This window comes from Gallinula chloropus (genome assembly GCF_964237585.1).
Source record: "Gallinula chloropus genome assembly, chromosome: 16".
Lineage (NCBI taxonomy): Eukaryota > Metazoa > Chordata > Aves > Gruiformes > Rallidae > Gallinula > Gallinula chloropus.
This window is the reverse complement of record NC_140101.1, coordinates 2,353,327-2,378,782: the sequence shown is the minus strand read 5'-3', so window position 1 is coordinate 2,378,782 and position 25,456 is coordinate 2,353,327. Positions and strand designations below refer to the sequence as shown.

Sequence of the window (25,456 nt, the reverse complement as noted above, 5' to 3'; positions counted from 1 at the left end):
GGCCAAGTAGGGCTTGGGGTTGTGTGGGGTGAAGGGACAGGGCTTGAACTAGGAGGAGACCATCAAGTACCACAGCCCTGGCTCTGACCCCAGTGAGGCCAGTAGTGCAGAAGGGCTGGGAGGAGAGGGGTCTCTGCACAGCACAGGGGGCAAACAGAGCCCTGGGCAGAGCTCTGCTGGCACTCACCCCCATTTCTGCCTCACTGGAAATGCATCAGCCCAGGAGCAAACAGCAAAGCAAGGGGCAAACTGAGCAAAATGGATTTCAGCACCAGCCACACGTAGGTTGGTTGCTCAAGGACCTGTGTTTTATTAACATCATCCCATTCAGGAGATGGGGTTTGAGTCCTAGGAGGACAAGGAAACGGTGAGTAATCTCCTTTGGTAATGCCATGAAACTTTCTTTGCTTAAAAAGAAAATATAAACCATGGAGTGGTCAGAATATTGACACCTGTGTGAGCTGTGCCTCAACAGGGCTCAGGCAAAACTTCTGTATCCCACAGCCAAATACAGGTCAGAAGAAAGCTCATCTTGAATTCAACTGTGACCACCTTTATCGCCCAGACTTGGTACTCTTAGGTACTCTCATGAAGGTACCCTTGCCTTCCTAGTCTAAGGGTTACAAACTTACACATCGTGTAGATTAAGAAGATACTAACCTCTCATTAATGCTTAAAGGAAGATTTCATTATTTTCCCCTGAATGTTGTAGTTCATTGGTGTTTTCTTAGAAACATGATCTCCAAGATGTCTTCTCCTCTTAGGCAGCATTTCTCGCGCCACACAAAATGCACTGAGCACCAGAAAAACTCAAAAGAATCTTCCAAGAAGGTTTGAAGACAGCATTTAAAGGGATTGGCATAGGAACAGCAGCATTACCCTGGTCTGGATGGGCTGGGGTGGACACCAGGAGCAGGAACGCCCAGGAGCCATGGGAATGTAAGTCCCTTATTCTTCCTATCCAGATTTCAGTGCTTTGCCAAAAAATAATCCCTCCCCCCCCCCTTTTTTTATTCAAAGGCTGGAGGCAGAGGCTGCCTTTGCTAATGAAGACTTCAGCCTTTGCAGAGATGGAGTAAATCCCAGGTCCCTCTGCTGCTCGGGCCAGGTGTGACTGAGCTTTCTCCTCTCTCCATTCCTTCTCCAGTAAAGAGAATTTCAATTTTCACCCCTTTTTCTCAGCCAGGCAAAAGAGAAGCAGGCAATGACTGTGCTTTCCTTCTACAAACGAAGCCTGACAGGCCATCAGACTATAAATAGGATGGGGGACAAGGAGAGAGAGCTGTCAGACCTGGCTAATCCTGGCTCTGTGAAGCCACCTTATGCCCAGCCTCCAGAAAGCTTAAAGCCACAGCTGCGTGGCCAGCACCTGGAGAAGAGGGTTTCAATGAGCATGTGTGGTCCCTGTGGACCACCAAGCTCGACTGTCACACCCGAGTGGAACCATTTTCCCTCCTGGAAAATAGTGGCAATCTGTCCTTAACCATTCAGCTGTGTAAAATAGAGACCTGAGCAGGGAAAACCTGGGGGTGGCTGGAGTTTAGCGCCTTGTCTGCATCCATCTGGCTTCAGATTCAGGTCCCAGCTGAAACAATTCCTGTACATCCTATTTAGGTTTGATTCTCCGGCCCCAAAAACCATCACCAAATTATTTGGGAACACTCAAGAAAACAGACACCCTCCACCCTCCCCCAAAGGGATGTGCAGGCTGCAGACATGCATGGCAGGTGCCTCTTACCCCTTTCATCATCACTTTGGCCCCAGCCAGCCCCACAAGCCCCAGGTGAGTATCAGGTGCTTGAAGCTGTGCTAAAATCCCCATTTGCCCAGATATAATAATTGAGAAATCTTTTTTTTGGTGCTGTTGCTTCCAAAGAGGCCGTGCACAGTGTGACTGGGAGTGTGAATAATCTGCAGTGCTGGTAATTTGTATGTATCTGGGATGTGAACACACCAGGCTGCCTGCCTGGATTTGCCTTCGCACTGGGGGTGTTTCTTCCCCTGAGAAGAGAAACACGTTCAGCTAACTGAGCACTGGTGGCTTTGTCACTCAGAAAGGCGTCAGGTCTCCTGTGAAGGCAGGGTTGGTTTGGGCAGAGCAGAGAGCAGCCATAGGATCCCAGACTGGTCTGGGTTGGAAGGGACCCCAAGGGTCACAGAGCTCCAACCCCCTGCCACAGGCAGGGACACCAACCTCCAGCCTGGAGCTACACAAGGTTGCCCAGGGCCCCATCCAACCTGGCCTTGAACACCCCCAGGGATGGGGCATCCACCCCCTCTCTGGGCAGCCTGTTCCAGCCCCTCACCACTCTCTCTGCAAAGAACTTCCCCCTAATATCCAATTTAACCCTTCCTTCCTTCAGCTTTAACCCACCCCCCTTGTCCTGCCAGTCTCTGCCCTTTAACAAGCTGATTCCCCTCCTGTTCCTCTGCTCCCTTCAGGGACTGGGAGGCTGCAATGAGGTCCCCCCACAGCCTTCTCTTCTCCAGCCATGAGGGATGCCTGCCCTGATCTCCCCCCCAGACGTGCTCTTGCTTTGGCACAGGCTGTAAATCATGATTTTCTTCCTTCTTCACATGCAAAGTGATAGAGGTGTTTTCCCTGTGAGGAAGAAATGCTGGCCTCATGCAGCAGCCATCAGAAAAGCAGCTCAGAGGCATGCAGGGCAGTGGTTGTCCTCTCAAGGGCAGCTCTATGGAAGGAGTGGATGCTGTTAGGTTTCCTTCTTCCCATCCTCAGGCTTCCATCTGCTCCCACGCCAGTTTTGGAGGCTCTGCAGAGGCTGGGATTCCCTGCTGCATCTCCCAGAGGTTTCTAGAACATGTTCATGGGGGGTTGGCTTTGAGGTCAATCTTTCCATGGCCCCATGTCAATGTGTGTCGTGCCTCTCTCCACACCTTGGCCCAGGAGCACCCCCAGCCCAAGGCAGATTTAACAAAGCTTTTAAAGTGAGCTCATGCTGTAGCTGTGGAGAGTGGAGAGGAAGACAGAAATTATGGGACAGAAAGGCTTGGCAAGAAGGAGAAGGGGAGTATTTTGAGGTCCTGCACTCAGTGTGTGCTGCTGATACCCTTAAATTGGAGCCAGAGTTTTAAAAATAAACCTCAGAGGCAATAACAAGATGCTGAAACGCTCCAGACAACTGGGGATGGTGTCTGGTGTCAGCCCTGATGGGACAGCAGCAAGCCTTGCGCAAGGTGGGCTGGACCAGGCTGCACCCCAGGATCCACCACCACGCTGCCTCTGCCAGACCTGGGTGACCTGAGGTAGCAGTGCTGAAGGGACAATGCTCAAAGGCCTTTAAAACTGACTGTAGCCATCCTGGGCATGGGTGTGACTCCAGGTACACCGTGGGGATGCTCCTCCACAAACCCCCTTTCCCCCAGACAGCTGAGTTATGGGGTTGGGATGGGGAAATCCACCCCCCACCCCAGCTGTCGTTCCCCCTCACTGGTGTTTGTGGGTGGTCACACCTCAAACCCAGCTCTGCACTGGGAAGCCTCCAGAACCCTGGGTGCTGAGGCAGCTCCCACATCAACTCCTGGTCCCACATTCTCCTGGGAGCACAGCAGAACAGGTTCTCATTTCAATCACTTTCTAATAACAGCCAGACCTCGTGCATTCATGGGGCCAAATCCCTCCTCTGGGGGCAACTCAGGGGCCTTAACAGCACTCCATCCTTTGTTAAACACCCCCCAGGCTGCAGGACGTTGCTGAGGCTCAGCAGTTAGGCTGGAAAGCAATGCAGAGATGTCCCCAGGCTGGGAGGCACTGGGGCCATCTGGGCAGCATGGGGAGCAGGGGAGGATCTCTCCCCTGCTGCAGTACCTGACCTGGTTAGTGGCACCTTAAGCTGTGAATCCTGCTGCAGTGACACAGGATCTGTGTGTGAAGTAAATCCCCAGTGAACTGGGAGCCCCACTGCAGCCCAGGGACCCACCCACCACCTTTCTGGTGCCGGTACAGAGATCAGCCTGGGAGGCTGGGCTGGTTTTTAACCCCTTTGTCTAAGAAACCACAACACACACCCCCTGTACCTCCATGTCCCTAGCAAGAAGCTTGCAGGGTCTGGGCCCAAAGTCAGACAGGTTGAGAGAGAGGTGGTGGTGTCAGAGATAAAATCACCAGAAACTCATCCCTGTGGGATGCAGCTCCTCCAGCACCCCCCAATGCTGCACCCTCATCCTGCCTCTCTGAGCTCTGCAGCACCCCAGGGGTTACCAGATGCCCTTGGGTGCACATCCCCAGGTAAAACACAGCAGCTCCTGTTCTAAACTCGGATTTAATCTGAAGATTTTCACTCCTGAACTGCTCTTCCCCTTCCCCACTGTCATTTTAATATTGCTACTATATTTCTTCCAGCTCTCTGAGATGCCACTGGCAGAGAAGAGGCTGTGGAGGACAAATCTGCTCAATCCATCCAGGAAGAAGCCAGGATGAAATCTTCCATCCTCTGAAATACTCTTTTAACACCAGAGGAGGAGAAAAACACCACTTCAGATGCATCTCTTCAGGGACACCCTGATGTTTCTGATGCCCAGATGTAGGATCTGTGAGAGCTACAAGTAGCTGATCCTGTAAATCTCCCTATGTGCCAAGGAAGGGACAGATCCTGATCTAGGTCAAGTTCAAGTGAAAGAAGACACCTCTTCCCTGTGGTTTAATGCTGTGTTCAGGATGCTAGGGAGCTCCCAGACCACACTGGTTTCACAGCAAAGGAGCCTGGTGCTGTATCAACCTACAGCAGCTTGATGTGTTTGTTTTGGCAGCCCTGCACATCTCTGAGGTAGGAAAAGCTGCATTAATCCAATCCTGGGGATGGCTTTTCTCATTAACCCACAGCAAAAGGAGCCTCCTTGCCCCTCTCTTTGATCCCTTGAGTCGAAGGGCTGTTAATGGAGATACCTGGCTAAGAGCATAAGCTTTGGATGCATCCAGAGGAATAAGGATCAGAGAACTTGCTGAGAAAATTTGTTGCTGAATCAACTCCTACCAAAGCCCAGGGATTTATGTGAGTGAGGAATTTGTTTGCATATGCTTTGAATTCACCAAATGATAGTGAAATCTCCCTCAATCCCATGAAGGAGATGCTGGTGTAAGAGCTTTCTGTAGAGAGATGGATCCTGCTCTGCGCTGCTGCTGGTTTCTGCAAGAGGATTTTCCAGTGTGTCCAGAGGAATGGATGGGCAAAAGTCAGGAACTCAGGGGACCAAGTTCACCTGGAGCCTCTGGATTACAGGAACCAGCAGTCATCTCTCTTCACTGCTTTTTCCAGAATTCCAGGGGTTGGAAGGGCCCTCCAGAGCTCATGGGGTCCAACCCCCTGCCAAAGCAGCTCCCCAGCTCATATTGCACAGGGCGGCGTCCAGACGGGGCTGGAATCTCTCCAGAGATGGAGACTCCACACCCCCTGGGCAGCCTGTCCCAGGGCTCCCTCACCCTCCCTGGGGAAAAGTTCTTCCTCTGCTCCAACTTGCAGCCATTGCCCCTTGTCCTGTCCCCACAGACACTGACAAGGGGCTGCCCCTTTCCCCCTGCATCCCATCCTTCAGATACTGATAAACATTAATAAGGTCCTTCCTGAGTCTTCTTCTCTCCAGGCTGAACAGCCCCAGCTCCCTCAGCCTTTCCTCACAGGGGAGATGCTCCAGCCCCTTCAGCATCTCTGTCCCTCCTCTGGACTCTCTCCAGGAGATCCCTGTCTGTTTTATCCCAGGGAGCCCAGAACTGGACACAACACTCCAGGTGGAGCCTGACCAAGCTGGAGACATCCTTTTTGCAAAGGCAACCCAGGAAGTTTGTGACTTTCTACCCCTTCCCCACACCGTGTATGTCTGCAGATGAGACTCAGAATTTTGGAAGGCCAATTCCCTCAGCCTGTTGGGAAACCAGCCCAAGGTGCCTGCACCCCTTGGCACAAGTTGCAGGTGGGGACAGCAGAGCTGCTCCCATCACCGCAGGGACAGCAGTGCATCCCTTGAACTGACTTTGGCTTCTTCTCCTCCCAAGGTGGCACTTTTGGGTCACTTTGCTGCCTAAATCCCAGCAAGGCAGGGCAGAATTTCCAGGCAACTGGTAAAAGATGCTGCTCACGAGCTGTACTTAAAGAAAGGGGGTTTATTCCTTGCATTTCCAGGACTTCCCCATCCCACTTATTAAACACGTGCAGGCAGAGGGAGATGCGCAGGTGTCTCTCAGCATGACCCTGGCTTCGGTTCCACAGCTGCTCTTGCTCTGACCTCAGCGAGGCTGCAAAAGGCTGGGGACAGGGAGGAGAGGACGGCCTGGGGTGAACATTTCGGCTATTCGCTATCCATAGGTGGCAGCAGCTGCCTGCGCTGGGTGCTGCCTGAATCCCAAACCTGGCACCGACACTGCCCCGCGAACAGGAGGAGGAGGAGGAGGAGGAGGAGGGCAGAGCCTGAGCACAGGTCGCCCCTGCTCCCTCTGCTGCTGACAGATGCTCTCCACAGAGGGAGAGCTAAGCAGCCCCCTCGGCGGTGCAGGATCAGCCCCCTCAGCAGTGCAGGATCAGCCCCCTCGGCGGTGCAGGATCAGCCCCCTCAGCAGTGCAGGATCAGCACCCTCGGCGGTGCAGGATCAGCCCCCTCAGCAGTGCAGGATCAGCACCCTCGGCGGTGCAGGATCAGCCCCCTCGGCGGTGCAGGATCAGACCCCTCGGCGGTGCAGGATCAGACCCCTCAGCACTACAGAGAGCTCGAATCTGTGGTTCTGCTGTGTGGGGAGTGAGCGCTGCCTTCTTGTCCAGGTGGGAAGTTGCTGTGTGCTCAGGTGCAGGGTGGTGGGGAAGCGGCTGGTGGGCCAGTTCTCACCACTGACCAAACTCCTGCAGCCACCTTGATGTCATATCCCCAGAGGGAATCTGGCAGCAGCAGTAAGCCCCACTGGCTGGGCATTGGGGTGCCCCATCACCCCCAGGAGCAGCTAACACCCATCTCTGATGTCCCACGAGTGCTGGCCACATCCAGAGGCAGCAGCTCCTTCTGCTCCACAGCCTATGCTGGCTTCCAGATGTTTCTGCCAAGTTCAAGATGCCCCAGGAAAGGTGATTTCCCAACGGCACACACAGCCACCAGATAACCAAAGCCAGCTGCCAGCTGCACCACGGAGCACAGACACATGGATTAATGTTTTTTAATAAAAAAAGAAGCAAAACACAGAAACCTTGCTCAAAAGCAAGCTGTAAGGAGAGTTGGACTCAACTCAGAGGCTCTAATTAGAGGAAAATCGAAGAGAAGAATCTATCCAAACCTTGTCATCTGCTTGCTTTTAGAACAACTGATCCCTGATCAATACAAATGAAATGTATCTTCCTCTCCTCAACACACCCAGGGCTGGCTTCGCCCTAGGAAGGCTGCTCCATCAGTCTCTCCTGGCTGCTCTGCCTTGCCAGCGCTGCTCCTGCTGCATCATGAAGGCAGAATGGGTTTGGCTTTGGCATGAAGAGCGGAGCGAGACCCCTTGTGCTGGAGGCTGTAATTCACCCATGGGGGCACCCATCTCCCCTGAGCCAGCCAAGCCCCAAACTCGTCCCTGATGGCATTGGGTGCAGCATCGTGCCCCCAGTGCTACCTGCTTAAAACAGCCACCCCAAACGTGGCTGTGAGCAGTGTCGCTGCACACAGGGACCAGGAAGTGTTTGTTCATCCCTGCCCTATCATTAATTAATGCAATTAGCCCACTGAGGCTTGATGGGGTACAAAGCCATCCTGGACCAGCTGGGAGGAATGTGCTCCCTTACAGAACGGAATCTCTGATTGCTCTGTAGATGATTAGGGGGATGTAGGGTACAAGGAGGACTTGGGGAGGAACCTGAGAAATGACCCAGTCTCACTGAAACAGAAGTGACTTTTCAGGTCTGAAGCACCCACTCCTTTGTTAGTCCTTCTGGCTTTCACTTCTGGGCCAGAAAACTCTCCTGAGCTCATGCCCTGGGGGTCTTCATGCTTTGCAGCTGGCAGGGCTGGGGGCATAACCCCCCAGCATGGCTGTCCTGGGGGTCCCAGGGCCCCCAAAATCAAACCACAGGTCAAACCTGATCATGAGGCATGGAACTGAAGCCTAATGCTGGGCATGAAAACAACCACATGGCTGTTTAAACTGCCAGTTGGTATTTGTATATTCAAAGTCCATCACAGCCTTCAGCCAACTCCTTCCCTGGAAAACGCTGAGTCGGTGTCATCGGTGGGGAAACTGAGGCACGGCAGGAGCGTGTTGGTCCCGAGCTGGACCATGCATGCTCTTCTGTTGGTCCTTAAGCCTCTGGGGTTTAGAATTTGTAAAGAAATAATTTATTTACAGCCTTGTGGTGCCAAGGCTTTCTCTGAAGCTGTTCTGGCTGATTTCCTGGGATCACATGTACAGGCTGTGGGCAGTGAAAGGTGCCCGTCCCAGCAGTGATGGTGGGACCATTGCCTTGTTCTGTGGCCCAAGCGAAGGGATCTGGGCACATGGGTCACCTAGGGTGCCCCTGAGCCAGGGGGGCTGTCCCTGCTGAGAAACCCAGCCCCAAGGGCAGCTCAGCCCTTTTGCAGCCCCATGAGCTGTGTGGGGAGATCAGTGTCCTCCTGGAGCAACGCAGCACTGCTCTCCTGGAGCTGCCTGCTCATCCCCAGTGCTGAACGAGTAACTCCAGCAAAAATCACAGACAGACTGGGGAAAGAATGAACCCCGCTGTGTGAGGAGCTTGTGCTAGAACCACCCCAGGCTGGGACAGGAGCTCCCTCCTGTCTCCAAATCCAAAAATGGCTAAATCATCACCCCAAAAAGTGCTGCTCTCCAACAGCCCAGTGCCCAGCCTACACTGGTCCCCGGGGCTGTTCCTCCCCAGACGCCAGACCCTACCTGACCCTCATTAAACCTCATTACACTCCTCCCCACCCAGCTCTCCAGCCTGTCTCAGTCCCCCTGAACAGCAGCACAGCCCCCTGGGGTGTCAGCCACCCCTCCCAGGGTTGTCAGCCACCCCTCCCAGGGCTGTGCCAGCAGCAGACGTGCTGGCTGCGCACTCGAGCCCCTCACCCAGGGCACCGATGGGTACACTGAGTAGCACCGGTCCCAGTACCGACCCCTGAGGGACCCCCCCCGGACACAGACCTCGGGCCAGACCCTGCACCGCAGCAGCTTCGCCCCTGCCGCCGGCTTTGGCCCCGAAAACACAGTGTCCCCCCCCCAGCCTGACACCGCCCCGCCGGCTCGGAGCCCCCCGACCCTTCACCCTCCAGTTTAAAGGGCCCCTCGCCCCCCGGTAACACCCCCCCCACCCCGCGCCGCCCGCACGCTGCCGCGCAGGCCCCGCCCCCCCGCGGGGAAGGGGAGTGTCCCGCCTCGCCCCCGCTCTGATTGGCGGTGTGGCCGGTGTGGGCGTGGCCCGAGGTGATATAAGGGCCGGGGCGGGGGCGGAGCCGGCAGCGCCGCGGCTCAGGCCGTGCGGTGCGGAGCGGACGCTGCGTTCCCCGGGCGGCGCCGCCGCCGCCGAGCGGCCCCCGCGGCCCTAGTGCCCGCCCGCCGGACCCCGCCGCCGCCCAGCCCAGGTGCGCTGCGATCGGGAGTGCGGCCCCCGCGGGCTGGGGCGAAGGGGGGGGGGGAGTGGGGAAGCGGGGAGGGCTGTGGGAATTGGGGCGGGGGTGTGTTGCTTCGAAGGGGTCAGCTGCAAGGCCGCAGTGAGCCCCTTTGGGGTGGGACTGGACGGGAGGTGGCTCCGTGCCTCGGTTTCCCCACCGAGGGTGGTTGTGTTGAAGGAGCCGCGAGTGCGCGGAGGACATTTTGTAGCGGGACACCCAACAAATGGACGCATCATTACACCAGGGAAAGGCTCCTCCGAGAGCCGGGCAGGAGCTGGATGCCCAGGGGGTGGTGGGGGTCCCGGGGCGCTGGGTGCCTCTGCTGTGCTTGGCTGGCATCCCAGCTCGGTGCCTTTGCCGTTCTTGCAGAGGGCGATGGGGCTCGGTGTCCTCTCACAGCCCGCGGGGACTCTGGCTTGTGCTGGCAGGTGGCACCTTCGGCTGTTGGGAGGCATTTCGGAGGTCGCTTGAGGAAGAAAGCGGCCAGACCGTGGGACGTGGGGGAGACTCAGCACCTTAGCAGGGGGGTGCTTTGTCCCGGAAGGAGAAAAAACACTTCTCCGGTTCAGCACTGTGTGTGTTGTGGGCCGGGGAGAGAGAGTTTCTGGCCCGTGCTGGAAGGGGACGTTGCGGGAGGAGGGGGATGTGATGTGCACGATGGCGCAGGGCAGGCTGGCTTCCCCCCTGGGCTTGGGGCGGGGGGCTGCTGGGGACAGGCTGGGGCTGGAGCCCCTTGCACAAAAATCCCCGGCATGTGCCCCGGAGCTGGACGCTCCTGTGCTGCTTACGCAACCGCTGCCTGAGGGGGTTTAACTCCCAGTTGTTGACACTGTGAGAAATGAGTTTCTGCGAGGGAGCAGCACAACCCCCGTGCGAGGGGCCGGGAGGGAGGGTGCTGTGCGGGCTTGCCAGCCCTGAGGGCTGGCCAGCCCTGCGCTCTGTGCTCGCAGTTGGGTTTGAGGGATTTATTTTGGCATTGCCGTGGATTTGCCCTGGTCTCCACACCCAGCGTGGTGCCACTCTGCATGCAGGGGCGATGGCTTCAAGTGGGTGAGGGAGCCCTGGGACAGGCTGCCCAGGGGGTGTGGAGTCTCCATCTCTGGAGAGATTCCAGCCCCGTCTGGATGCCGCCCTGTGCAATATGAGCTGGGGAGCTGCTTTGGCAGGGGGTTGGACCCCATGAGCTCTGGGGGTCCCTCCAACCCCTGTGATTCTATGATTCTTTCTCCTCTGTGGGTGAGAGGTCAGGTGGGTGGGTGGGTGGGTGGGTGATGCGGGGGCCGTGCTGCAGCCCCTCTGCAGTGACAACTGCCCCTTTGCTTGCAGGGTTTAGATCTGCACGAGAACCAAGATCAAGAGCCATGGCATCCATCCCATCGAGCGGCTCGCTCATGGCGACACACAACTACTACAGAAGTAAGAGCACAGGCTGGGGGCTGGGGTGGGTTTGGGGCGGTGGGCAGGGTGTTCTCCCAGGCTCAAGGGGGATGTGGCTGCAGCAGAGATGAAGTTGAGCTTAGGTGTGAGCTTTCGGCCAAAACCCCATGAGAGCTGTCAGGCTCCGTGCTGAGAAAGGGGGGCAGCTGGCAGCCCATCCCTCCTGCGTGGACCCTCCAGGCCCTGCCCCGTTGTACCAGCTGAAGATGGGTCTTGCAAACCTCTTTGTGTATTGTTAAGGTTGTAGGTGAAGGAGAGATGATGGTTTGAAGTGCATCTTGCACTGCCAGCTGTGGAAATGAGCTCCAAAAGCAGTCCATGCAATGGTAGCCCCTGATGCTTCTCCAGGGGAGAGACTTTGTGGTTTAATTTGCCTAAACCAGAAGGAATTAGAGTATTTCCCTTAAGCTGAAACTATTAACAGTTAGACTAAAACTGCATGGGTTTTATGCAGGAATCTGCATCCTCTTGGCCTTAAGTGTCTGCAAAGGCTTCCCAAGTGTTGCATACAGATGCAAAGCCATGAAATAATGTCCTTGGGCTTGCAGGTGTTTTCCTACAGAGCTGTTCAGGTGCTTTTCTGCTACCAGCTCTTGGCCAGCTTGTATTCTCACCAGTATTCCCCTTCCTACTGGTGTTACTCACCTGGCATTAAAGCTGCACAGGTACTGGATGGAAAAGGTGATGTCACTAAGCTGTGTCACCCCAGGAGCTGCCACATCAAGGTGTGAGCTGCTTTTCCTAGCACGACCAAGGCTCAGTGGTGGCTCTTGGCCATGATTTCTCCACAGGGCGTCTGAGCTCCACATCCAGCAACAGCTCCTGCGGCAGCTCTGAGTACGCTGGGGAGGTCATCCCCCACCCCCCGGGTAGGTGCCACGCATCCCAGCTGAAGGCCACCAAGGGGACTCTGTGGTGGAGGGTGTGGAAGCAGACCTTACTGGAGGTGACCCTGCCTCTCCTAGTATGGGATGAGACAGGGGTGGTAGCAGGGTGGTGGGGGTGTCACTGACTTGGACACGCACTTATCCCCCAGGTCTGCCCAAGTCTGACCCTGGCCACTGGTGGGCCAGCTTCTTTTTCGGGAAGACAACTCACCCAGCCATGACAACTGTGTCAGAGTCCCCGGAGAGGTGAGTACCTCCCTCAGATGAGAAGATGTGAGGAGTGCCAATGCAGCACTGGAGGCAGCTGGAGACATCCCTGCTGTGTCCCCTGAGGTGCATCCTGACCTGAGGGGGTGATGTCTTCATGCCCAGAGCACGCACTCCTGTGCTGCAAAAAAAAATGCAGAGTGACAGTTACAGCACCTCAGCGCTGGCCTGACTTCTCCTCTGCTCTGTCTTGCAGCTTGGGGACTCTGAGGGTGACGACAGGACCGGTGACGTGCGGCTTGGTGCCAGCCCCGGGCGCAGGACGCAGACGCCACGCCAGCGAGCCCAGCTCTGGGCCCTCAGCATGAGCGGGTCGGCGGCCGGTCCCCAAACCGGCGGGCACAGCCCCTTTCCCCACCCCGTAGAGTAGGCAGGCTGCCCCGAAGCACTGGCGCTGCTTTGTAATCTGAAGGCACAGCGAAGCCCCAAGGATTCCCACACCAGCCTTTTTACTCTTTCTCAGTAACTCTGCCCTTTCCACGCAGACTTGGTAACGCCTTTTGTTTACCTTGTGTTGGTACAATGGCAACTAATAAACTTGAGCAGCCTTTTAAAAGGCTGTGGGTTGTTTTTCACCTAGGACAGGAGGGCAGAGCGGTGCTGGGGGTGCTGGTGGGACTGGGACAGGGGAATGGTACAGCCTCCAACTGCAGCAGCGTGGTCTGGTAATGCTGGATGGCATGGTCATGCCAGTGTGACTCACCAGTGCACGTGTCTTGCACGTGAGCGAGATCTGGTTTGGCTGGAGTGATGCTGCAAAGCCTCCCCCACCCTCTCCTCCTTACTTGGCTGCACAGCACGTCCCTGCTGGCACCCAACTTGTTCTGCTCCCCAAGCACACGCTGCTGCCCCGTTCCAGTGCCTTGTGGGGTAGGAGTGAATGCCTGGGCCTGAGCTGGGTCTGCTCAGGGCTGGGGGGAAGGATTTGGATGTGGAGGGAGCCTTCTGTAATGAGGGGAGAGAGATTGCTTCCTCAGGGCTTGTGTTTCATGGTCTGATGCTTGTGGTGTGGGTGGGAGCTCAGGACTGGGCTGGGCGGCCCTGGAGCCCAGCTGGTGTTTTGGCAGATTTGGGGCTTGAATTATCTTGGCTGTGATCACCCTGATAGCCAGGGAGTGCCTGGACAGAGCACTGGGAAAACAGGAGCCTGCAGGTACCTGCATGCAAGGGGTGCATGGTCCCTGTTCCTGCTGGAGGCAAACAAACCCCTGGCAGGAGTCAGTTTAAAGGAGCCAAATCTTCCTGCCCTGGCATGAGGTACAGGACAGTCCCTGTGTGCTGCAGCCTGGATGGCAGCGGGGGCCTCTGTATCCTGTGCAGGCAGGGCCAAAGGGCAGTGCTGGGTGCTGGGGCAGCTCCATCCTGCCTGGCCCAGGGAGCAGCTGGAGGGGAGGTGGCTGCTCTGCTTTTCACCCGAGCTGCCGAGGCATCCAGGGTCACTTCCAGCTTCACTGCTTGTTTGTGGTAGGAAAAAATGTTGTGTAAGCTTTGCCCGGAGCTGTGTGTCTCCAGGCAAGTCCTGGTTCTGGCCCCTGTCCTGAGGAGGGGCCAGGGCAGCACCGGGACCTCCACTGCCCCTGCATAAACGTGTGCAGCCACAGGGAACAGCTGCAGCAAGCTGTGCAGGGCCAGCAGCCTTGGGCACACGGTTTGGACCCCCATGTCCATGGCAGCACACCTAAACTTCACAAAACATGGGAAATAAAGTAAAAAAAATCCTCTTTGAATAAGACAAGATGAGATGTGCTACCTGGCTGGTGACCTGGGAAGGACGTCTGGGCAGCAAGGACTGCTCCAGCGTCTTCCCATGCTCTGGCAGACCCCTTTGGCCACTGCTTGCCCCCCCCTGGGATGCCTCATGGGAGCAGTGGGGTCTCATCTGCTGCTGGTTCCCAGCAGAAGTTCCAGATGTTGGAGATAATGTTTTTTTCCAAGCCTACAGCTTCAGGGGCTGCCAGTTAAAATGTGAACACACAAAGGTAAAGTCAGTATTGCTGTGTTTGCTTTTTGGTCTCATGATTGCAGAGGGTCAAACCCAACAGGCCTCCCTGGAGTGCAGGGGGGGATACTGTGGCAGACCAAAGGCACCAATTCTGGTTTCCAGCTGGGTACCTTCCCTGGTCTCACCCAGCTCTGGGTGAGGTGCTGTGATGCCACCAGCACATCGATGCTCCTCCATCCCATTTTTGGATGCCATGTGGGGGTGAAGCTCATGGCCATGGGCAGGCCAGGGACTGCAGCATCAGTGAGTAGCTGCCCCAATGCTGGGGCTCTGTGGGCAACAAAGCAAAACTGCCTGAAGAAGCCCCGCTGAGTTTCAGGCAGCTTTGTGAGTGGCTGTGAAATCTCACACAGGCTGCTGCTCTGTCAGGGCTGGAAAAGGGAAAAAAAACAGGGAAAGCTTGGCCACCACTGGCCTGTGCTCCCAGGCAGTGCATGGCATGGTGGGGAGCAAAGACCTGGCAGTGCTTGCAGGGCCTTTCTCACCGTGTTGTGACACTCAGCTGAGTTCAGGAAATGCATCTTACAAGCAAATAAATACATTCCTTTTTGTGCTCTTTCTACCCCTACTGCTTTTTTTCATCTGCTTTCCAGAGTCTTGGATCATTGTGCTGCCCACTGGGGCAAATAAGACAAAAGGGCACTTCATATACCATACCCCTCCCAAAGCATCCCCACCACCCATGAGACCAACCTCCACAGGGACCGATGTCACCTCCTCTGCTCCCCTGCCACCGCCATGTGCCGCTTGACAAGACACCATGTTTTGGCTGTTGATTAACTCACATATTTGGGAAAACAGTTCCTGGTGCTTTCCACACACTCGGGGCCCTTGCAGTGCTCCTTGTGCCACCACAACGCCTTGGAGGACCGCTCACAGCAGCCCCAGTGTGAGCACCTTTTCCTTTCCTCTTCCTTTTGCTGCTTGGGGAATATTGGGGTTTTTTTCCTCCAGCAGGTCTGCTCCCCCCCCCCCCCCCCATTTCTTCAAAGGCTGATGTGGGACCTTAAAAATAGAAACAACCTGAGCAGCTCAAATGGAGCCTGACGCTGCTTTCAAATGCCACTTGGTCAAGCTGAATCTGCAATGGGGCACGTGCCAGGCTGAAACCAGAGCGGGTGAATATGCCTTAACAACACGTGTTTGCAATGCCCACCCTGGAAGGGAGTCAGAAGGGACTGGGCTCCTCACAGGTCTACCTTCATGGGATGGATGTTGGGAAAGGCCCCCTGGTTCTGATTTTGGGCTGCGGAGAGCTGCAAGGCCCTGCCCAGGGTAAGATCCTGAGAGAAGGTGAGGAAATCCAGGCTCCCCCCAGCTCTGCCTGGTTTTAAAAGCCAGAGAAATGCCAATGCCCAGCAGACCGTGCTGGAGGGCAAACCCAAGCAGCTTCTAATGCAGCTGCAGAAGAGGAAGGAAAAGCTGCTGGGGCAGCACTTGGCTTGGCCCGTGTCCCTGTGTCCCCACGTCACCCCTCCACACTGCCTTTGATGGCATTGCTGGCAGCAGTGAGCTGCACGGAGCCAGGCGTGTGACGGGCCGGTGCAGGCTGCAGGCAGCTCTGCCCACCCCCCTTGCTTCTGGGGTGACCCTTGCTCCCCACTCCAGCCCCACCACTCCAGTCACCCCACGCACACCCTTCCCTCCCAGCTTAATTTTGAGCTCCATCTGGTGGCAGCCAGATTTGCAGCTTTAATATCTTTCTGAGCCTGCCCCACACATGTCCGTGGCAACTCCATCACCTGCCAGCCATGGAGTCAGTCTGCAGTGGGAGGGGAGCTGAGCTGCACACCCCTGTGAGCTCTGCTCAGAGAGAACTTACCCCCACGAACAGGCTTGTCAGGGGAAAGCTAAACCCAGGCAGCCCTGGCTGTACCCAGCTGCCTTTCCACTGCAGCACATCATGCTTCCTGCCACTGGTGTCTCGAGCGTGTCAGTGCTCAAGCAGCCATGCTTGGGCTGGCCTGAGGAGCCTGCCTTGCACCACCCCAGGGCCTTGGCACTGCTCCTGGGCTGCTTTTCAGAGTCCGTCCAGCACTGCCATGGACAGTCCAGTGATGATGAGCAAGATGAGGCGCCAGAGCGGAGCAGCCCAGGCAGGAGCTGCCGGTGCAGGGTCCTCAGGGCAAGTTGGGGCTGCTGCCTGGGAAACGGGTGGTGTCCAGGTTAATGCACTCCTGGATGAACGGAGACCAAAGAGACACAAAGCTGGTTGTATCAGTGGAAGGTGGTTTTATCTGTGGTGGCAAGAGTGGGACTGAGACCATTGCTTCCTGGGCAGGGAAGGGAGCAGCACGGTGTGGGCAGAGCATCCAGCAATGCCCTGCAGGGACTGGCAGGGCTGGATGCACACACATCTATTGATAAATACACTGGACACACACTGCAAGAAAAACCAAGCGGAGCCACGACTGGACATGAACTGCAAACCTTCACGTTGGTGTGGGGAGGGCAGGGACCTCCCACCCTACTGGCTGAATGAAGATGTAAACTCTGGGTGATGCCTTCACTACCACGGGGCTTTTCCAGGCTGCTACACAGCCAAGTGCTGGCATCGAGCTCTCCACAACTCGTTGCCTTTTCCCTTGGCCACCTCCCTGCATCCTGACTGAGAGGGACCATGGGCTGTTTTGGGGGGGTGGGAATGTGCTTTCCTTGGAGCCCCACGAGAGGGCAAACCAGAAGGAAGGAGCTTCTTGGCAAGAGCTGGCCTGGAGGGGCTTGTGCAGGAAGGATGGTGGGAAGGGATCCCTCAGGAGAGGGAGCTGAACAGCCGTCTGTAGATGAAGCCCAGCTTCTCCCGTAGGGCCAAGAAGGTAGGACGCTCTTCTGTGTTCCCACTCCAGCACTCCAGCATGATGCTGTAGATCTCAGGAGGGCAGGAGCTGGGCCGGGGAAGGCGGTAGCCCCTGGTGATTTGCCGTACGGTTTCTTGGTTTGTCATTCCTGCAAGGAAGGAGAAGCTGTCCCTGAGTCTGGTGTCCCCAGAGGATGCCCTGAAGGGACACCTGCAGTGGGCTGTCAACTGGCACTGCAGTGAAATGGTTTCTCTCTGCCACGTGGGTGGTGGAGTAGAGGCTGTGGAGATCATCCAGCCCATACCACCTCAGGTCCTGTTCCCACTCTGCAATCCCTCTAAGCAATCCCAAAAGCGGGCAATAACTTCCCCATGCACCTGGAGCTTCTTCCACAGCCAGTGTGGAAGGGGCAACATGACAATTCATGACATGTTGGCTTTTGGGGACCATTGTCAGGCTGCCCAGCACATGGACAGAGCAGCACTGGAGGGGGCTGGAAGCCCTACCTTCATACGGGATCTGCCCATAGGTGAAGACTTCATAGAGCAGAATCCCGTAGGACCAGACATCGGACTTGAGGGAGTAGGTGCGGTAGTTGGCTGCCTCTGGGGCTGTCCACTTCACTGGGATTTTGGTGCTGCTGCTGGTGGAATAAATGTCATCCTGGAAAGTAATGGGAGATGGGTCATGAGGGATGGTGTGATGAACACAGCTGCTCCTTTGGGGGCTTTGCTGGGGCTGCCAGCCAGGAAAGAGGAGGAGGGAGTGAGACAGCTGCAGCTTGGTGGCTTGGGGTGACAGGAGGGACCACAGCATCCCACTGACCTACCTTGAGGAGTCGGGCAAGTCCAAAATCAGCGATTTTGCAGGTGAGTTCCTCACCCACCAGGATGTTTCTGGCCGCCAGGTCCCGGTGGACTATGTGCTTCTCCTCCAGGTACCTCATCCCATCTGCCACTTGGCAGGCAATGTTGAGCAAGTGGGAAGTGCCCAGGGACTTCCCTTCAGGACCTGTTAACCCAGAGGATACAAGCGTTGGGGGAACATCTGTTTTGGGTGTTGTGGTTTGGAAGGAGACCTTGCACAGGCAACATGGGACCAGGAGAACATGTAAAACCTTGAAGTCCTACCTAACTGTCCTGGCTGTGCCATGTGGGAAGTTCAGTACAGCCACATGCTCCCCAGGGAAAAGGACTGGGTGAGCTTTGAAGAGTGCCCAGTGCTGCAATGAAGATGCAGATGTCTGTGGCTTGTTCAAAGCTAAAGGTGACCTTCTGTCATGCAAATCTCTAGCCTGGCCTCTCAACCCACCCTCCCTGCAAGTTCCAGCTCCTCAGGCACCAAATGCTGCTGGAACCCTAACCAAAAATGAGGTCAGTGCGGGGGAGGAGAGGGGGTGTACCCAGTAGAAGAACAGGTCTTGGTGGGAGCTGTTTGTCTTGTTTCCCTTCAAGACTGATTACTGGGTCAGGAAAAGGAAGGCCAAGAAAAATAAACTGATGGTCAGGTGATGCGTGGAGCATGGCCTGGTGCCAGCTCTGCGTGTGAACTGAACCATGCTGCTGGCCCTGGGTTCAGTGTTACACTCCTAATGGAAGCACTGGTGCTCAAACATGGCAGCAGAGTTTCTGGCTACTGGTGGGAGCTGGCAGCCCATGGGTGGGTGAAGGAGGACGGGTGAAGATCCCTACCAGCACTGTTTGGATTGATATGGGCCCAACCCATATGGACACCAAAGGACTCACACCAGACTGCATCTCTGCAGTGAACCCAAGACCATCTCTACCAGGCACCTGTGGATTGCTCTGCATTACCACAGCTCTAAGTGGGATGGAAACCAGACTCACTCTCTCTCAGGGTCCTCACTTGGGTTTGTAGGGCCATTCCAGGGCATGGAAAGCATCTGCAAAGCATCAGTGCCCCAGGAACCCACTCACCACAGTGCCAGCACCAGTACTCACTGTTGAGGTAGCTGTGGAGGTTGCCTTTCCGCATGAGCTCAGTGATGATATACACAGGCTCATCCAGTGAGCAGACAGCATGCAGCTGGATCAGCTTCTCGTGCCTCAGACGCTTCAGGTTCTGAATCTCCTTGGTGAAGTCTTCTGCTTTCATGTCGGCTGGGAGAGAAAACCAACCTGGCTTTTGTCAGCTGCTTTCTCACATGGATGTTGGGAGCTCAGCACCTCCAACTGGGATGAGGGTCTTATTCCTCCTCACAGGCCACCCCTACTCTCAAAGCTTGTGTCTGCATAACCTGTGCCTCAAACACCCACGAGATGTTTCCCACAGGGCTTTGGATCCCATTTTCAGGATCATGGTCCCATCAGGACTTGACTTCCCTGGACTTATCACAAACCCACTGGACAGAACCATTTTATGAAGGTGAACCCCAAGCTTAGGTGTGCCCACAGAAATAGTCCAGTGGCTTCTTGCCAGGTCCTACCACAGTTTGCTTGACAAAACAGACACAGGACCAAGAGGAAAGGGGGTGACCGATACGACAAGTGAACAAGAGACCCAGTAGGCCACCGTCAGCATCTTCTCTTCTGTCTACCTTTTATGATCTTGATGGCCACCGGCACTGTGTTCCTCCACAGTCCTTCCCACACCTCTCCGAAGTAGCCCTCGCCCAGCTTCCTCCTCAGGGTGAACTCCCAGCGCGGGCGCTCCCAGCCATCCCTCTCAGGGGGGGTCTGCAAAATGGACATCGCACGCTAGGACCAGCCAGCTGGGCAGGACCAGATCTGCAGGCAGGAGCCTGCACCAGGCCTGGTGGCCACGGAGGAGTGAGCAGGACAATGTGCTCCACCTCCTACACTGCAGCCTGGACATTGCTTTTGTCCCTGCTAAATGTTCACTCGGGGACACAAAGCATGTGGGGCATCCCTTGCATGGACCTCTGCTGGGAGCCAGCGTGGCCAAGGCACACATTATTGGAGACTACATGAAGTATCATGAATTCAAGTCATAATTCTCTCCTCATCAGGCCTCAGAGGTGGCTTTTTTTCCATTTCCACCAATGAATAAAAATGAGTAAATTAATATTATTGCTATTACGGCTGATACAGACTTTTATATAGCTCATTAGGTGCTTCTTTTATCTCCCACCTTTGAGTGGCACTCTTGAATTATTCACATTTAATTGTTATTTCTCAGGCATAATCCGTGAATGGAATTCTAATCAGGAAATGAGTTGGCAATTTGGGATTAATACTCTAATTGGAATTATGAGTGCCACACTAATTGCTATAACAACTCTATAAAAGCAACGTGGTCTTCTTACACTCTAGGAAAAATAGAAGCAGGGGTATTCCCAGATTTGTTATCAAAGGGATTTCTAACAGCATGGCTTCTGGTCTTTGAGATGGAGAAGGCATTTCAGCCAAGCTTGTGCATTTTGGCTGGTCAAAAATATCTATCAATGGCATGCCCAGCCTTAACCTAGCTGGTAAAAGGGGAAGCTGGCCACTATGCTAATGGTGTATTTTAAATTCAGCTTAATAAAGCACAAATCCCAAATGGACAGACTAGTAATTCCTATTTTCCCACAATTTCTCTTGCCTCCTTGCCACCCTGGCCCATCTTTGGGTCCTTGGCCAAGCCGTGCCGCTGGTGTACGCACCGCAGGGCTGCAGGGCTGCAGCAAGGGGCTCTGGATGACCTTCCAGTGCTCGGTGTAGAAGGCGAGGAGCTCCTCCATGTCGGGGAAGGGATGTCCCTTCTGGATGTACAGGCTGCCCCCGGGGCTCTTGCAGATTCGGAAGTGGCTGACCTTCGTGTGGTTCCGCACTGCAGGGGAGCCCAGGAGGGGGAAAATCCAATCCATGAATTGTCAGCTCCTTCCCACCTCCCTGCCAGCTCTCACCAGCTCTCCTTTCCAGGCTGCTGGTCCATTAATTCACCCTGAAGCAACACAACTCACCCTTGGGTGTTACGTCCCACTCCTCACCATCCCTTTTGCTCCCACCTCCTGGCTCAGAATACTCCTGGCCATGGGTGAGCAGGGCTCGTTTGGACCAGAGGGATGATGATGTATTAGCAGGGATAACTCCCCACACAAATGAACTGCTTGAGAGTGATGGAGCTCATCATTGCTAAAGCTAAAGGAAGGAAGGTTAAAACTGGATCTTAGGGGGAAGTTTTTTCCAGAGACAGTGGTGAGGGGCTGAAACAGGCTGCCCAGAGAGGGGTGGGTGCCCCATCCCTGGGGGTGTTCAAGGCCAGGTTGGATGGGGCCCTGGGCAACCTTGTGTAGCTCCAGGCCTGGAGGTTGGTGTCCCTGCCTGTGGCAGGGGGTTGGAGCTCTGTGGTCCTCGGGGTCCCTTCCAACCCATGCCATTCTATGATTGCTGATTGAGGTGGGTAAACTGGTGATGGTTGGACCTCCTGCAGGCACACCACAGCCCAGGGAGGGGACGTAGGGACAATGTGGGGTCTGCTGTGAATTTCTCAAGGTTATTTTTACGTGCACCAGACCATAACAGCACTGCCTGGTACCTGAATTCAGATCTCTGTCCATGGGAACAGCCCAAGCCCTGGTAATCTGGAGTGGCAGCATGTTTTTAGACAACTCTCAGATGACAAAAGCCACTGGAATGAAACCCTGAGAGTCAGTGCCATGAAACCATCATTAAGTCGCCTTGAATTGTTTGTGGCTTTCATACTCTGGATGGGAGGAACGTACTTTCCTTTGCCACAGCAATTTGGCAATCCACACCTGCATCTCTAAGCTTCCCCCATGCTGTGAGCAAGCGGCCAATTCACTTTAACAAGATGCTGTAAAGTGCCTTTTTTGTGTTTTTTCACCTTGCCCTGACCAAGCCAGGAGCTGCCCCTATAGAACAGCTCAGTTCCTTTCCCTGTGCTCATTTTCTCTGGATAATTACCACAAAATTACCTGAGAGGGAGTACTCGCCCTTGCTGCTCTCGCTGTCCCGCACGAGGAAGGAGCCGTGCTGGTTGGGAGGTGAGAGGAGGAGCTGCTCAGCTTCGTTCCGGCTGATCTTGCTGAAGTACCAGCTGTGGGAGCGGAGCAGAGGGGTTAGTGTGGTGCCAAGAGATGGTGCACAAGTGGGGCTGTACCCACCACAGCACCTTCGGAGCCAGGGATGGGGAGCAGCACGCTCCCACCTTTTGCTCCCCCATGGCAGCCACTAAGCAAGCATCCCAGAGCCTGGAAAGATGCCTGCCTGCTCACACCACTGCCAGCCTGTGCTGGGGCTGCTTCCTTCCCTTGGGGTTGCCAGCACGTGTTGCGTGTTATCGCAGCTTACTGACTGCAGCCCATTTCCTCTAGCCATGCCCGAGCTCTGCTGCCTCCAGCTGAGCAGGTCTCAGCTCTGTCCCCCAAATCAGGAGGGTTACCCCCGTGTCATAGTGCAGCAGGGAGCTGAGCACCTGGGCTGACAGCCTGTCAGCACTTGCGTGGAAGATGTTCTGGTGGGGTTATACCCATGTGTCCTGCTGTGACAGCCGCAGCTACAGGCACAGGATTGTGCTGTACTTCACCTGCTGCTCAGGGACACAACCAACTCTCAGAGCCCATAAGCAAATCACATCAATGGAAAACCTCTCTGGGAATTGCCCTTTGCGGCTCCAGACATGGCAGTGCTGGCTGGGGATCTCAGCAGCACCCAGCCAGCGGGGACAACCCAGCCAAACCCCTCTCCTGTGCCTGATCAGCAGCGAGATTCATCCCCAGCTCTCCAGCAAGAAAAGGCAGGTTGGCTGCCTGGGTCCCAGACTCAGCAGGACACACGGGGGAGTGGATGAGATGCTGCTTCATCCAGCCTAATGCAGCTGTGACGTGAAAAGCCAGGGGTTTCGTCTTTACCTGGGATCACCAGCCTCTGAGAAGCCGTGCAGGAAATTATATGTGATGGAGTTAGAGAGCTGAACAAATTACCCCCAGCTCCAACCCCTGGCTCCGCACAGTCTGTGTGCTGGCGGCAAAGCCGTGCACGTCTGCTGACAGTTGCTGTCCCACACTGCAGCATCTCCCTCACCCCCGTCCTCAGGACAGGGCTGCACAGGGGCTGTGCACACACACACGTACACACGTACACTCAGCCTGCCCAAGGGTTTTGTGCCATGGGACAGAAGCATCTCACCAGCCCCATGGACCCCACTGGTGCGTCCCAGCACCACTCAAACCAGACAGGATTTGCTTTCACAGAATCACAAGGTTGGGAGAGACCTTTGAAGACCATCAAGTCCAACCATTCCCATCCTAAGCTAAACCATATCCCTAAGTACCTCATCTACCCTTTTTTTGAACACATCCAGGGATGGTGACTCAACCACCTCCCTGGGCAGCCTGTTCCAGGCTAGGCAGCCTGTTCCTCCAAAGCACCCGCAGCGAGGGGAGCAAGAGAGGGTCTCTGCCACCCCACCAGCTGCAGTAGATGGCCTGGCACATCAGGGCCCCTTCCCAGGCTCGCTCTAGCCCTTTTCTCCAGCCCTGCTCCCGGTAGTGCAGGGTGAGTGCTGGGGGAGTCTGTGGGGTGATTACACCCCCCCCCCCATCCATGCAATCCCCGTCACTCAGCATGACTCAGGGCCTGGCATGGAGGGAGCAGCAGTTTCACCCGGCGTGTTGGGACCAGGCTGCCTTATGCAACGATGAACCTGGGCTTTCCCCAGCTGTGAGAGGGCTGAGACAGCGACCTGAGCTCCACGGCGGGTGGGAGAGGCACCCATGTGGAAAGGGTCCCCAGCCCCACACAAGCAGGAGCCAGATGGCAGCAGCAAGGCAGAGTGGCCCTACAGGGCTCTGGGGTTCCCAGCAGGTCCCAACCCTAACTGCCTCTCCTCACGCTCTCAGACCCTTTGCAGCTGGCAGGGCTCGGGCACAAGCTTCCCCAGCTCCGTCCCTTCCTGATGCCTCCTCTTTAATGCAGAGTGAGAGGGACAGGAGCCAGAACAAGCAAGAGACCATTTAACCACAGCTGCACCCATGCACACCATCACATTGTATCCCAGCCCAGACCCCCCACCCCCCATCCTGCTCAAGGCTGATGTGCCTGGGAAAGGGACCAGTAACTCCATTCCCCCTTCCCCCTCCCCAGCACATCCCCCAGCCTTTGCTTGCTGTGCTGAACACCACCACTCCTCCGAGCTGCAGGAGATGCCCCATGGGAGGGCAGATCCCCACTCAAACCCACCACCAGTGATGGCAAAAGCAGGAGACAAGGATCTCATGCTCCCCACCACGTGTAGGGCGAGCGCTGCATTCCCCTGGGCAGGGAAATGCTGCCCTGGTCCAGCCTCCATCCCCCCCCCCATGGGTCCAGACCATGGGATACTTACGGCCGGTGAGCAGAGGTGCCCTGGCTGAGGTTGGCCACGTAGGCAGCAGGAACATACCCCATGGCCGGCTCCCCCAGCAGCCGCCGGGCTAAGACATACTCTCCTTCTTCTCTGAGGACGCGCAGTTTGTCCCCTGCGCTTACGCTCAGTTCCTCTGCGCTGCGGGCTGTGAAAGCGTATAAAGCGATACAGAGAGAGGACTTGGGGATGAAGGAAATGGAGTTGGGCTCCGAGTGCAGCGAAACCGAATCGGAACCAAGATACCCCAGTGAGCAGCTCTCCGGCACGGAGCGGGGACGGAGCTTGTTCCAGAAGGATGTCAGGAAGGTCAAACGCTTCCGCACGAACTGCTCCATCCTTGGTGGGTGCTTGTGGGTGCAGGGGGGGTCTATGGCACCGCGCTTCTCAGAGCCGGAGGAAGGGGCGATCCAGGGTTCGTGCCGCCAGCCGGGCGGCTCATGCTGCCGTCCCGCGTCCCTCGCCCGCGTCTGGGCGCTCGCCGGCCTTTCCCAGTGAACTTCCTATTTCTGAAAGTGAAACTGGTTCATCTGGTGGGGCGAGTCTGCAGGTGGGATGAGTCTGCAGGCGGGGAGTCCCACGCTCAGACCCGGGGGCACATCTGGGAGCCGGGCACAGCTGGAGCCGAGCTCATGGCTCTCCAGGAAGGAGAACAGCTTTCCCCCCCCCCCCCCCCCCCTTTTAATAATTACTATTTTAAAGCATGTTCTCCTGCTTGTTACCAGAGCACTGGTAAACACAGCTCTCTGCTCTTCAAGCAGCTCTTGTGACAAGTGGCTGACTCCAGTTAATAGTCTTGATCTCACTTGTGTGGGAGGGTATTTGTCTTCCTTCTGCATCCACAAAGGTGTGATAGTTAAAACTGAATTGAGGAAAAAATATTAGAAGAGGTCTGAAGTAGCCTGGGTACTTGCTGGGTGGATAGTGGGAGTTTTGTAACAGTTTTATAACTTTCCTTTCGGTCTGCAAAGCCTTCCCAGAGTTACCCTGCTAAAGCATGTGCCCCCTCCCACCAACTCCCCACTGCAGAGGATCTCCAGGGAATCCACTTCCCAGATCCACCAGGATCTAGTGCTTGCTCAGCCTCCAGCAGAGGTGGGCCCCCCTGAGCATCAGGAGGTCCTCTGCTGGTCAGTTCAATGCCTGTGTGA

At 55.9% G+C, this 25,456-nt stretch overlaps 2 protein-coding genes and 1 long non-coding RNA gene across 3 annotated transcripts; 2 read left to right on the top strand and 1 right to left on the bottom strand.

Annotated features, from left to right (window-relative positions):
* Positions 1–291: 291 nt before the first annotated feature.
* Positions 292–7,316, top strand: LOC311197577. The gene is made up of 3 exons (XR_014617646.1): positions 292–367; positions 765–939; positions 4,364–7,316. It is a non-coding gene; the product is annotated as an uncharacterized lncRNA (long non-coding RNA).
* Positions 7,317–9,403: 2,087 nt separating this feature from the next.
* On the top strand, positions 9,404–12,732 carry PPDPF (pancreatic progenitor cell differentiation and proliferation factor). Its single transcript, XM_084271702.1, has 5 exons — positions 9,404–9,555; positions 10,912–11,001; positions 11,814–11,891; positions 12,059–12,155; positions 12,373–12,732. Exons 2-5 carry the CDS (start codon positions 10,947–10,949, stop codon positions 12,482–12,484), a joined length of 342 nt encoding a protein of 113 aa, XP_084127828.1. The 5' UTR covers positions 9,404–9,555; positions 10,912–10,946; the 3' UTR covers positions 12,485–12,732.
* A 3,704-nt stretch (positions 12,733–16,436) lies between these two features.
* LOC311197937 (tyrosine-protein kinase Srms-like) lies at positions 16,437–24,643 on the bottom strand (the record flags this gene model as incomplete). The annotated part of the gene is made up of 8 exons (XM_084271786.1): positions 16,437–17,124; positions 17,483–17,639; positions 17,806–17,987; positions 18,938–19,096; positions 19,534–19,672; positions 20,602–20,768; positions 21,877–21,998; positions 24,288–24,643. The coding sequence occupies 8 exons, from the start codon at positions 24,641–24,643 to the stop codon at positions 16,931–16,933; spliced, it is 1,476 nt and encodes a 491-aa protein (XP_084127912.1). The 3' UTR covers positions 16,437–16,930.
* Positions 24,644–25,456: the final 813 nt, after the last annotated feature.

Coding starts and splice junctions, on each gene's coding strand:
- PPDPF (XM_084271702.1), top strand. CDS start 10,947: ATGGCATCCATCCCATCGAGCGGCTCGCTCATGGCGACACACAACTAC. Junction 11,002..11,813: donor GACACACAACTACTACAGAA/GTAAGAGCACAG, acceptor ATTTCTCCACAG/GGCGTCTGAGCTCCACATCC. Junction 12,156..12,372: donor GTGTCAGAGTCCCCGGAGAG/GTGAGTACCTCC, acceptor TCTGTCTTGCAG/CTTGGGGACTCTGAGGGTGA.